Source organism: Lycorma delicatula, chromosome 3 (assembly GCF_047948215.1).
Source record: "Lycorma delicatula isolate Av1 chromosome 3, ASM4794821v1, whole genome shotgun sequence".
In the NCBI taxonomy this organism is placed as follows: domain Eukaryota; kingdom Metazoa; phylum Arthropoda; class Insecta; order Hemiptera; family Fulgoridae; genus Lycorma; species Lycorma delicatula.
The window spans coordinates 44555395-44569364 of NC_134457.1; the positions used below are offsets into that span (position 1 = coordinate 44555395).

Here is a 13970-nt window from a genome sequence, read left to right on the forward strand (position 1 = left end):
TGCGCGCGCTTGCACTCAAAGATAACAAAAAAAATTTTTTTTGTAATGTAAAAATTCACTGAAAATTTTTGTATGCCGCTATACAACATATTTAGATATTAAAAAATAGTTACGTCACTCTTTCAACGACGAAAAATGAGGAATAATCAAATGTTCTATAATTTCTTGGCTTCTCAAGAAAATTTAATTTAATAAAATTAATTTAAAGAAATGAATACAAAATAATAATAATAATAGTTTAGACTTCTAAATTTCATTTGGTTTAATACTCATGTAGCTATCTCATAACATACATGATTTTGGTTACAGACTTAAAATATTACTACACGCTAAAATAAGTTATATAATATAACAAGTACTCGGTCTATGACATGGTGATCACGCAATAACGTTGTTATCTGCATAAATTTATGGCTATAACTATCTTCAAAGTTCAAAGGAGATATTGTTAAAACACTCTTTTAAATTGGCCCAACGGTTTTTGAGTTTTTTAAGAAAATATCGCTGCAAACAAATATATTGGCATTCAAACTCATATAAATAAATTATACATATATAGTTATTAATTTATACACAGGTAAAAATATTTTTAACTCGTATAAAGACATTATTTATAAAAAAAAGATGTTTATTAATTAATAAAGTTTCATTTATTCTATTTATTTAATTTAATACATTTAAATGATTAATAACAAAACATTTTTAATTATCTAATTTAGGATATGCGTACTTTTTTTGTTTCGATTTTTCACATTCAATTTTTTATTTCAAATAATCTCTACAGAATTTCCGTGATTCAATTTAAATTTATTTTTAACTACGTATTTCCAAAATATATATAAATAAATTTATTATTTACTTATTCACTTAATATTGTATAATTAATTGTTTACTTACTGCATTTGTTTATATTAATAATAGTTCTCCCCTGAATAGAAATTTAGGGAGAAAAATATTTAAATTTAGTCATTAATATGGATAGAATTAAAATGAGTTTTATTTTTTGGATTAGAACCGATTTATTAAACTTTAATCGCAGTTCGGGGAGAGTGGATATTTCATCATATTGTTCATTATGTAAATATTGCGTTTTGTAGGATTTTTCTTTTTCTTTATAAATATGCGAATAGATTGGTCGGGTAAAGACAGACTAATAAATTGAGAAGTTATGGATCATCTTATAAAGATTGTAACAAATTAGACGATGTTTTTCTTAAGTGAGCTTTAAATTATAGACATTAATTAGTTGCTGAATTTAATTATTAAATCAATTAGCCAAATGAGTGTGATTTGTGTGGGCTATTTCGGGTGGCAGCTATTCTTGTGTGTGTAAATTTATGTACAGAATGATTTAAGAGGAAAGGGAAATAATTTAGGAACTGATTCTAGATTTTAAAATAAGGGAAAAGGTTTCATACAAACATATGTCCGAAAACGGCTTTATTATCAAGTTACGGCTAACAAAATTTTCTTAGGATTTCAGTCCCCCGGTGACATGAGATCATACTGAAATTTTAAAGTCATTATGTAAAGGGTAAACTTGATCGTTACTTTTTTTGACGTGAAAAGTTGAATAAAAAAAACCAGAATTGTATCTCCCGTAGTTTTTACGATACGGAAAACAGAAAACTTTGGTGACAAAAATATGTTGTTTTTTTTGGGGTTTGAATTACTGTATCATTGTTAAATGACTTACAAATGCAAACATTTTATTATCAAAATTTGTATAGAATTTAATTCTTATAAAATTGACGTAATAAAGTCTATGAAAACCAAACAAACACAAACGTTTATTACTAAAAACAAATTAGAACAAAACTTAACAGAAAAATGTTATAAATTTGTAAAAATTAAAAACAGATTCTTTTTTGTAATGATCGTAAATATTTTTTAGAATTTTTAACAATCTTCGTGAGAATTGTATACTTCCCAGCGCTCATGTTTCGTCTGAGCATCAAATGGTATATGGTACTGAAAGGCAAAACTTCTTCAGGTAGTACGGCTTAGTCTTACAACAAGTACGTGAAGAATTTCTACACGGCTCAGCATTCCACAAAGTACATTATGGAGGACATTATATGCTCACGGACTGCATTGTTATCATGGTCAGAAAATTCAACACCTCCAGCTCGATGACCATGCCAGACGACTGCAGTTTTATCAGTGGGTTACAATAATTACCACTTAATTCCATTCACACTATTTTCAGACAAAAGGTTTACCCGTAATGGCATAAATAACACACTGAATTTACATCGGTGGTTTGAAGAAAACTCTCATGCTATAGACGAATCAAATTTCTAACAATGATTTTTAGTGAAATTTGGGTGTGGCTTGATCGACAATCAGTTAATAGGCCCATTCATACTAGAAATGTCAAATGTCATGGACAGAAATTATCTAGAAGATTTAAACAGTGAATTTATTATCGTACTTTAAGATTTCTCATTGGCAAATCGAATTGAAATATGCTATCAACTTGATGGATCACCTACACATTTCATGAATGAAGTAAGACAATTCTTAGAGGAAAAATTTACTGGTAAATGGATTGGATGTAGAGGATCGGTGAATTGGCCACCTTAACCGCGGATTTTATTCCCTTAGATTACTGTTTTTGGGATGGATGAAATACGAGGTATACAACCAAAAAGTAGACACACGTGTTGAATTCATCGCTCACAATCTAATGCTGCTGCCTTCATCAAGGAACGCGAAGATATCATGGATTAGCTACAGGAAATGCAAGGAAACTAATTGAAAAGTGCATCGTTGTCAATGGGGTATTTTTTGAACATTTATTGTAAATTAATATAGTATAAACCACAGTATTTCTTTAAAGTAAATTAAAAGTATTTTAACTTTTCAAATTTAATTTTAAGTTTTACAAAATTTCTAAATTTATTGTAACAAAAACAGCTGTTTTTATTTTGATAATAGTTTTCTATTAAGTTTAGTCCTGTTTTGTTTTTAATAATAAAAGTTGATTCTTTTTGAGACTTCATTCATAAATTTTCTCATACGTAGAAACGTACTGTTTTATTTGATTTTTCAGGTCAGAAGTCATAAAAAAATAAATCATCAAGTTTACTGACATGTTTAAGGCGTTAATATAAGGATATAATTTCATTATGGCCTCATTTCACCGGAGGGGGGTACTGGAATCCGGACGAAATCTTTCACGAGCCTTAACAGGATAACAAAGCGTTTTCAGACATGAGTTTGTAAGAACCGTTTTCCTTATTTCAATCTCTAAAATCAGTTTCCAAATTATTTTCCTTTCTTGGTGAATCACTCTGTGTATATATATATATAAATACACATATATATATAAATACACTTTAAATTTACAATATTCCATCATTACTTTTGCAAACTTTCCCCGTACAGGGATAAATTAAGGGCGCGGGTGTAAAAAATTGCAAGGCGGCACTGTAGATTACGCAGTTATTTGTCTGGGTACAAAGCTCTTTGCTGAAGATCAACCGTATGTCAGCCTCGGCCGAGTTAAATCTCTCGATGGGCTAGGATCGAAGAATTGGACAACTCCAAATTATGAGGAAGAAAACCTTGCAATATTAATGCATTATCAGAGATGGATCGGATGAGAAATCTTTTATAAAAAATAATAAACACGTTTTCTAAAATTGTGGTAGTTAATTAAGTAAATGAAATAAAAATTTCACTATTTCGTTACTTTGTATAGTAAATGTTGATTGAAAATTTATTTGATATTTTATAAATGTATTAGAAATTTATCAATATATGATATTATCTTTAGAAATCCAAATTAATCTACTAATTAAACTCATACAATATATGATAATAATTTGATTAAAGTATGACTAAAAAAATAAAGCAAGTTTTTAAAAGTTTTGAAAAATATTTATAATATTATTTCAATAATAAAATGTATATCTTAAGAACGGAATGAAAAATTTTAATTAAATTTGGTTTATATATACCCAGCAATATCTTTTACAAAATAAAAAAGTTTATCAAGTTATATGTTTGAAAGTTCCAAAAAGGCTGTCATTCATATTTTTTAATTATTAATAGCTCCATAAATATTAGTTTTATCGAATTATGTTTTATTAACTAAAATTTTACACGTTTTATTGCGAAAAAATGACATTTCTTTAAACTGGTTGATAAATGGCTGAATTATGGCAGAAATTATTTAACGTGGTTAACAAAACTTATGCAGTATGACAATTTTGTGCCCATTTTCACTTCCTCCAATAAGTGAATTAATAATAATAATTTCTACTACTATTTTATATGTATAAAGCGTCCACGGTAAAAATAAATTTGTCAAAAAGTTTTGAAATTAAATTAGCAGTGCCATCTGTTGCATTATATTTCAACTTTTATCTGATAAACCATTAAAAACGGCTATAACAAGGTTTGTCGTAAAGAAAACAGAAGTTAAAAATTTCATAAGGAAATTAGTTTTTGTAATCTCAAGGAAGACAGGAATGTCATTTAATGTAAATGTTGGTTTTATTGTACTTTTACAGCTAATCTACGAAATTCAATCATTATTTTTTTAAATGTGTTTTTTATATAGAATGTGAAAAAAATACTAGTGAAATTTTAACATTATTAGAAATTCATGGTAAAGCGTTTCAAATAATAGAAGTTTATAATGACGTCATTAATCAGACAAATTTTTTTAATAACTAAATATTCACCAAGTGTCCACTTCGAACGCGGCCGTCTCGTAAAATTAATGTTACCGTTGAAAAATAAAATTTTCACATTTCATAAATTATCTTGGAATGATTCCTGGATTACTTAACCAATAATTTTTACTTCCTTGTACGAAGTAAAGGAAGTAGTTTGATCGCGAAAATTTCGGTTTTCACATTTAAACGGAAATATCCATTTTGACCATCCCTGAATCCATTTTGACTAGTTTCGGCGTGACTGTACATATGTATCTCACATAACTCAAAAAGGATTAGCTGTAGGATGCTGAAATTTTGTATTTAGGACTGTTCTAACATCTAATTATGCACCTCCCCTTTTGGTTACAATGGACTGCACCAAAGGTGTCCATAAAAGTCAAAAATCCAAATTTTTGGATTATGGACTTTCTCTTAACTGCAATAATAAACCCTCATTGAGAGATTTACTTTTACAGCTAATCTACGAAATTCAATCATTATTTTTTTAAATGTGTTTTTTATATAGAATGTGAAAAAAATACTAGTGAAATTTTAACATTATTAGAAATTCATGGTAAAGCGTTTCAAATAATAGAAGTTTATAATGACGTCATTAATCAGACAAATTTTTTTAATAACTAAATATTCACCAAGTGTCCACTTCGAACGCGGCCGTCTCGTAAAATTAATGTTACCGTTGAAAAATAAAATTTTCACATTTCATAAATTATCTTGGAATGATTCCTGGATTACTTAACCAATAATTTTTACTTCCTTGTACGAAGTAAAGGAAGTAGTTTGATCGCGAAAATTTCGGTTTTCACATTTAAACGGAAATATCCATTTTGACCATCCCTGAATCCATTTTGACTAGTTTCGGCGTGACTGTACATATGTATCTCACATAACTCAAAAAGGATTAGCTGTAGGATGCTGAAATTTTGTATTTAGGACTGTTCTAACATCTAATTATGCACCTCCCCTTTTGGTTACAATGGACTGCACCAAAGGTGTCCATAAAAGTCAAAAATCCAAATTTTTGGATTATGGACTTTCTCTTAACTGCAATAATAAACCCTCATTGAGAGATTTACAACGGTATATCATAGTGGTACTTATTTTCATCGGACCAAGAGTTACAGCCAAATAAAGTTTTAATCAATGAAATATTTGGATCTTACAAGGAGAAGGTACATCGGTTCGAATCCGACTTCATCTCCTTTTTTATTTATTTATTTTTTTTAAATTTAAATATACTGATTAATTAATAAAAAGGTGACCCAGTACTGTTTTGCTATTGCTAGATTTAAGTATATATATATATATATATATATATATATATATATATATATATATATATATATATCTTTTCCTCTTCACCTCTTTCCCTTTTTTCTTTTTCCTTCTTTCCTTTTTCGCAAAAATACTTCTTTTCACGTAACTAACACATACTCTGAATATGAACCAAATCGGACTATAAATACAATTTATCTAAATATATCAACCCAAGCTCCACCTCGCGGGTCAAGTTTTGCAAAAATATTTCATTTTACGTAACTAATATATACTCTGAATATGAACAAAATCGGTCCATGTACACAATTTTTTGTATAACTCCACGCTTCAAAAGAAATTAGAAGCCGTTCAAAACATAGCGTTGCGGACGATATTTGGAGTTCGACGATATTTAGTTCGTCAGAAACGTCACTCTTCGCTACGATGCGGGAGTACACACCGTATCCGAGGTGGGAGTGACGCAGGCACGCAGACTGTTCGGGAGAACGGCCGTGTCCGAACACGGCCATCTCCGGGACGGTATAAGAGTATAAGGGTATAAGAAAATGGCTTCATGCCATATTAAGCGAACCACCGTGAAGAGGCGGTACGAGAGTCAAAAAATGACAAACCAGGCTTAGGAGCCTCTATATTGCGTAACCTATAAATGGAAACCGCACAAAAAATCCGGCCGCAAAAGTGACCGTTTTCGCAATTAAATTTAGTTAAAACTATAAAAAGCTAGACATCAACACACACCGTCCCACAAAGAGACCACAGTTTCAATTAGTCAGCATATGCAACTCCCTCCGGAGAACGGAGAGCATTTCTACCTCCAAATAACCAGAGCTCCGGTAGGCGCACTCCTGCTAGCCCATAGGTGCTGGTGCCGAGCGGATCGACTGAAGGGGAATCACGTTGGGATTACAAGGCTCAAAAGCTTAGTTTATCACGGTCAGAACTAGAAAATAAATTACACCATGGTCCATACGAATAGGAACGCAAATTACCAAATCCGTCCATAAATATAACTTAAAATTTATAACCGCCACTAAATAACCGATGAAATCCCCCCGATAATAGGAAGATTGGGACATTGTCCAGGCTCTGCGATCTGTAGGGAGAAATATTGAAACTCCCGCCATTCTTGCGTTCCGTTCCGTATAGTTAAAGCTGAGATTTCATAATTATAATTTTACAACGGAAAAATATCAAAAGAATGAATACTAATAAGTACAACACTAGTTATTGTGATAGTTTTAAACTCAAATTTAGAACAATATTGAATTTTATAGTTATAGAATCGATTTTACTTAAAAGCAGGAAAAAGTGACGTAGCTTTCTTTCTGTAGATCTTCTATACATATATATATATATATATATATATATATATATATATATATATATATCAATTTACTTTTGCGAGGATTTTGTTCTTGTCAAATTGTTTCCATTGATTGGTTTTGTCATGGGAATGTTCGTACACTGCAAACTGTTGACTATCGTTGCGGACTATTTGTTATTTTAAGCCAGTAGAAAACACTACAAAGAATTTATTCGAGCACTTCTTTGTAAATTTATCAACCCTTCAAATACGATAATGTCTAGAGTTAAATGAGCTCACTCTGGAGCAGGTCAGTTAAAATTATTCATGAGAGAATCCATCATTCCTTAGGTCAATTCCCACAACCTTCAGGATCTGACTATGAGACTTAATAGTCATTACAAAACACATCTTTACAGAAACTGAAGTCTTTTGAACTAAAAAAGATATTCTTATGGTATAAGAGGTATTTTCGAAATAAACACTGATTCTCCCCTTAGCCGCAACCGGTTAGTATTGAGCAATCGGAGTCGTCTCGTAGAATACAATCATTATTCATTACATACTGTTGAGAATTAGAATTTTCATTTATAATTTTAGATCTCCTCCTTGTCTTCCAATTGGATTTTTGAAAAATGGTGAAATAAGTATAATTTTATTTTCAAACGAGTATCATAAAATTCTAATTTTCACGATTGTAACTAACACTTTCAACTACTGGATATAGAATTTTTATTAAAAAATTTTACTTCTTTGCACTCCCTTATAAACGGAGTTTTCCGAAATCCTTTCTTAGTGGGTGCCTACGATATAAAAACAATGTATCCTCTAAATTTCACCTACTTAATCTAAAAGGTTTAGCTGTGCGTAAATGATTCAGTCAATCCGTCAGGATACTTTGTTTAATATGTACAGATAAAATAATTTTTGTTTTTTGGAAATAAAGTACCCTCATTTGTTGCCATTTTTCCCCTTCAAATGGTCATCTACTCAGTTTTACTCGCGTGGAGCGAAACGAATCGTTTGAAATTATTCATGGAAATCGGTACAGCCATTTTGGAATTACAAGTCTATAAAGAAATAAACAAAAACAGATCTGTTTAACATATTACTCTTCCTCTGAAGGAGCACTTATATATATATATATATTTTTTAAGCTAAATTGTGCTTTTTTGAAAAACGTGGCTACAGAATACTCTACCATAATTTACTGAAATAGCGAACATATCATTCTTTGTTCTTGGTTCAAAGATAATAATAAAAATTGGTATATCGGTATTTAATTAAAAAAGATTTATTTTAAATACAGTTAATTATTATTTTTTTAATTTTATTTGCAGGTAAAGTGGATGAAAAGGCAACACAATTGCACGCGATAGCCTCGCTGAAAGTACTTCTGGACGCAACAAAGCCCCACAACGGTGCTGCCAGCACGTCGGCTGCTAACCACGTGGAAAAATCCTTGGAAACACAGCTGGCTGCGCAGTCCGAGCCTAATGGCGTCGCTTTAACCGCTCAAATTGAACCTTTGGTGAGAGAAACTTTTTATTACTTTAACAAAAGCTATTAGTAGAGAATAGTTTACCCCTTTCCGACTTGAAAATAAAACAAAAACATAATCTAAAAGTTTTTAAGCCAAAATACGGACATTATTACAAAGAAGAAATACAATCATTAATCAAGTCTTATAATAATAAAATTAATAACAAAATATATGATTTATTTATTAATTTATAATTGATTTTTACCGTTATTAAATATATCCTTTATTAAAAAGCTCATTCAAAACACCTGAACAAAAGCTGCAGCTCTTACGTTCATTTACAATTATAAAAGTGCAGATAAATATTGCAAAAAAGAAAATAATAATTAAAATTTAAAAAATAAGATGAAAAAAATACAAGCCATTCGCCAATGAGATTTAAATATGTAGGGGTTTGGTCACGTGACCAGTGAAGTTAAAATTTGAGATATATTTCATTATTTAAAATAAATAAAAAAATTGTAACGATTTACTAAACCAGTTTGAAAGATTAGCATTTATTTAAATTTGTGCTATGACATATACTTAATGTCATAGTATGCACTATAAAATACCAAAATTCACATTATTTTGAAATTTAAACAAATTATAATAAAACCGGCAAACGACTACACACGACGAAAGTCGTGTGCATTCAACTAAAATTGAATGGCTGAATGGCCCTCAATGATTCGTAATCAGAAGTCATCGAATAAAATTTCATAAATCGTTTAATGACGTGTGAAAATACAAAAGCAAAACGATGTAACTGAAGAAAAAAATCGAAAAAATGAAGCATATCTCCCACTCATGAATGAAATCGCCGGAATACATAAACGAAATGACAAAGTAATTTAATCATTTAATTGGTATAAACATGTGACAATAAATGCAAAGTTTCTTGCTCCGACCCGTTTATGGGTATTTGAAAAAGTCAACACCATCAAAAAGGATCCTAGGAATCTAAGACGTGCCTTAATAATTATTTAAAGAAAATTTTATTTTACATAACGAGTACAAATTGCTGATTGTTCATACTATTTATTGTTTTATTTAATAAAATAGATTTGTAAATTATTATTTTTTTGTTGAAAGAAATACTTCTGAGCATTATCTTTTAGAAATTAATTACTTTCTTTCTGTTTACTTATAGTTTTGTACTCGACTGATTATAAACTAAATTAGCAACAAGAAAAAAATATTTAATTTATAAATAAATACAAAAAAAATCTCAGAATGAAAATAAATAAAAGATTTATAAGGAAAAACACCTGTTATTGTAATAACGTGAGAAGATAAGTCTCATAAAAAATAAAAATAATAATAAAAAAAAACATGTAAAGATATAAAAATTTAAACTTTAAAAATAAATTGATAGATGTCCCGGTATATCTAAAAGCAAATGACGTAGTGAAAATGGAAGTTTATATATTAAGTCATAACTGAGGTTATGTTTTGATAACAAGGTTATGGCCTTCGTATCTACAATAAAATGGTAAAGTACATGTTATAAACACCTGGATATAAAATGTTTGAAAGTATACAGTGACGTGTAAAAATAACAACCGAAACCGAATTGTGCTAAAAAAACACATAGTAATATAATTTTGTTTTATACTGTTTTTAAAGATAGAGAGAGTGAGGGAGTGAGAGAGCTATGTCCTCTAAACTACCTACATCGGACCAACACTTGCTTGGTTCATGTACGCAGGTCTTACTTCCTCATAGTCTCAAATTATTGATAAATCATTAGTAGAATTTTATAGAATAAAGGAACTTTTTACAGTCTATCAGTAAATAAAAATTAATGATTCCTTTGTTTTTTAGATTTCTTTACATTTTCATTGTTACGATCAAACTCGAAAAACGCGTATTCAAAAACTATAATTCATAATCTTTATTAAAATTGTCATTTTCTTTAAATAAAACTTTGCGTAAATAAAATTTGATCGGAAACTAAAACACTTATAACACAAAAATATTTATACATTTAAATGAAATTCGACGGAAATGAATTTAGTAATAACTACAATTTTTTTAATTGGTAAGAAAAAAAGAGCATTTAAAGGGTTGCGAAACTTTTCATTTTCGTCCTTTATAAGTATTTATTCCAAATAGATCATAGGTCATTTTTTAGATATTAATGGATTTATTATTATTACTTAAAATTAATTAAATCAATTGTAAAATTCAAAACGGAATTCGATTTTAGGAATCAATTATAGAAATCGATTTCAGTAGGTATTTCTACACTTAATGTTGATAAGAAGAAGCCAAATGTAACAATATTTATATAATCTAAAAATTAACATTCCCTGTTTGATTCCCTTTTAGGAAAACATTTTAATTAAAATTCACGTTTAAATATACAATCTCTTTATTATATTAGATAAAAGTAAAAATAAAATGTGAAATCAGGTACCGTCTTATTCACTTGTTTACAGGGGACTTAAGGTAATTAAAATTTCATACGCAAAAATATATTGATCTAATTCAATTTTGTGTCCAGTAAGAATATCTTTGATGAAAATTATAAACAAAAAATATAAAAAAATAAACCTATATATAGGTTTATTTGTAAACAAAACTTAGATACAGACACTTCTTTACGAATCGAGTTTCAAAAATATGAACGAGTAGGTCATTAAAAAAAAATGGATATACGGTTCCTAAATTTCCCGGTTTTTCCTTTGACAGATTTTTATTTTAATCATCCATTGGGTTTTAAAAATGAATGACAATTATTATTATTATAATACAAGATAAATGAATCATTTGATAATGATAATTGTGTAATGGCAGTCCTAATAGACTCTTCTAAAGCCTCTGACACCGTTCAGTATGATATTATGTTAAAAAAATTAGCTGCTGTTGGTGTTGGTGGAAAGTTATTAGAGTGGTTTCATGATTATTTTTCAACAGACAGTTCAATTCTTGGCTTTAATGATTCACTTTAACTTGTACGTTAATGATATATGTAGGCTGAATTTGAGAGGTTTACCGTTTATGTTTGCTGATGAGGAATTATGAAGTTACTTAATTTGTTGATGTATATTGTATTTTTGAAGAACTATTTTGTTGAAATTTATAAAAAATATAAAATAACAAATTATGAATTAAGGAGTAGGTATATTAAATAATGTGTCGCGATATTTCACGAGTTATGAGAAGTCAACACCCAAGCTTTTGTTCCTTCTTATCTTTATGAACTGCCGATCCATTTGAGTCTATAAATGGCATTTCTAGATTGAAGACTGAACTGAGACACCACTTTCTGGCATTAGCCTAAACTTTCACTAATATCTTTGTTCCATCTCTCAGAATACTGAGTTTTGATTTGTATGCGAAATTAGTTTATATTCATATTCATTTTAGACACTAAAATTGAAATAATTTTCTTTGTAAAGACAACATTTTTATAACATAAGAAAATTTTATTGTAAAAAGAAAATATGTAACTATTTAATATTATTGTATATTATAAAATACTCTATTATAATTAATATTATAAATTAAATAGAAATAGTTTTCTATGTAATTCCTCAAAAAATCTTATTGTAGCTTAGAGGAAATTTTATCATGATGCAATTTTATCGTGATACAACTAAACAAATAAGTAAATAAATAAAATAAAATAAATGATTATTATTTAAAACCAATTACATCCATTATGACAGAAAACAATTTTGGAAATCGGTTTAGATAACGATTTAGTAAACGATAACGATAACGACTTAGTAAACGATTTTAGAAATTGGTTTGTACTGTGTGTTCCAAGAATTTTTGGCGATATTTCACCCTGTGGCAAAAGACACCGAATGTAGCTATGTTTTCTTCATCCAAAAATTAATAATCCGTTCTATGATTCACTTCCAAGGAAATATTTTAATTAAATTTCGCGCTTTAATATAAAATCTGTCTATTTATGATATTAGAAGAAAACTAGTAAAATGTGAAAAGTGCAGTCTGACAAATTTTATGCCTATTTTCACGCATAATTTTTGCGATCACTTTAATAATTTCAGCCACATCTAAGCTGTTTATCAACTAATATGAACAAATGAGATATAATTTTGCTCATGAAAAAATGTTACCATTTATCTAATAAAATATTACTCGAAAAATGAATATTTACGGTGCTGTTAATGTTAAAAAAATGTTAATGCTAGCCTATTGTAATTTTTTAAATGTAAAATTTCCAACAATTTTTATTTTGCATATGATTTGTTGGTAAAATATAAACCAAATTTTATTAAAAGATCTCAATCAATAAAATATAAAATTTTACAGAAAAAAAGTTACAATATAGCAAACAGAGGGAAAATAAAAGGATAGAGTATTTGTCCAAAACAAATATTTATTTTGATGTTCTTAATCTGTCCCTTTTTTTTGAGTCTTCAATTTTTATCCCTTCCCTGGAGCCAGACCCGAAACCAAGCATGAACACAGCTCCGGGGGGTGCCATCGCCTCATAGTGCCTAGTCCAGAACTGACGTTCCCCCCAGACAGCCGGGACTCGGTCTTTAATTAGTCGCCATGCCTCTAATGAGAGAACCTCGTAGAAATCCCCTCACCGGGACTCCGGTCTTGATGCCACGTCTCAAATGAGGAACCCCAAAGAGGACCCCCACCGGGACAACGATCTTACTTTGCCCCCTCATCGAAGATCGACGGGACACTACGGGAGTTCCTGTCCAATCACCAGCAGCGGGACACCTAACGGCCCACCCCTCCTAGATAGGACTGTCCTAACCCAGGTCTTCCCTAAAACACAGGAAAAGCACCTCATTATTTGGTCTTGGTCCTGCAGCCGCGTCCCCCTAGAGAACGCCTACAAGAATCACAAAGGGTACATTTGGTCCGAATCTGTCACTCAACATTGTTCAACAACACTTGGGATATCCTATCGGTGAAAAAATGAAATAAATATGGGTACCGTGATGCCACCTATTCCGATAGGTTCAAAAAATTAGACAGAAACTGGAATTATAACATATATAGCCAAATATTTGTGCCAAATTTTAACCTTCATGGTCAACTTATTTTCGAGATATGAGTTTAAAAACTGTTGAATATCTTAGTTAATTCCAACTGACTCAAAATTTTGGAATTTTAAAAAACAAATACATTCAATGCACCCAAGCTCATTTTTCTTCAATCACTATACAGAACGTATTAA

General features: G+C 29.7%; 1 protein-coding gene across 1 annotated transcript in view; it reads left to right on the forward strand.

The window, feature by feature from the left end:
* Positions 1-13970, forward strand: part of Nckx30C (solute carrier family 24 member Nckx30C) — a 700544-nt gene that overhangs the window by 540473 nt on the left and 146101 nt on the right. Inside the window, exon 4 of the mRNA XM_075358858.1 lies at positions 8610-8800. Coding sequence (XP_075214973.1) covers positions 8610-8800 — 191 coding nt within the window. The remainder of the gene's footprint in view (positions 1-8609; positions 8801-13970) is intronic.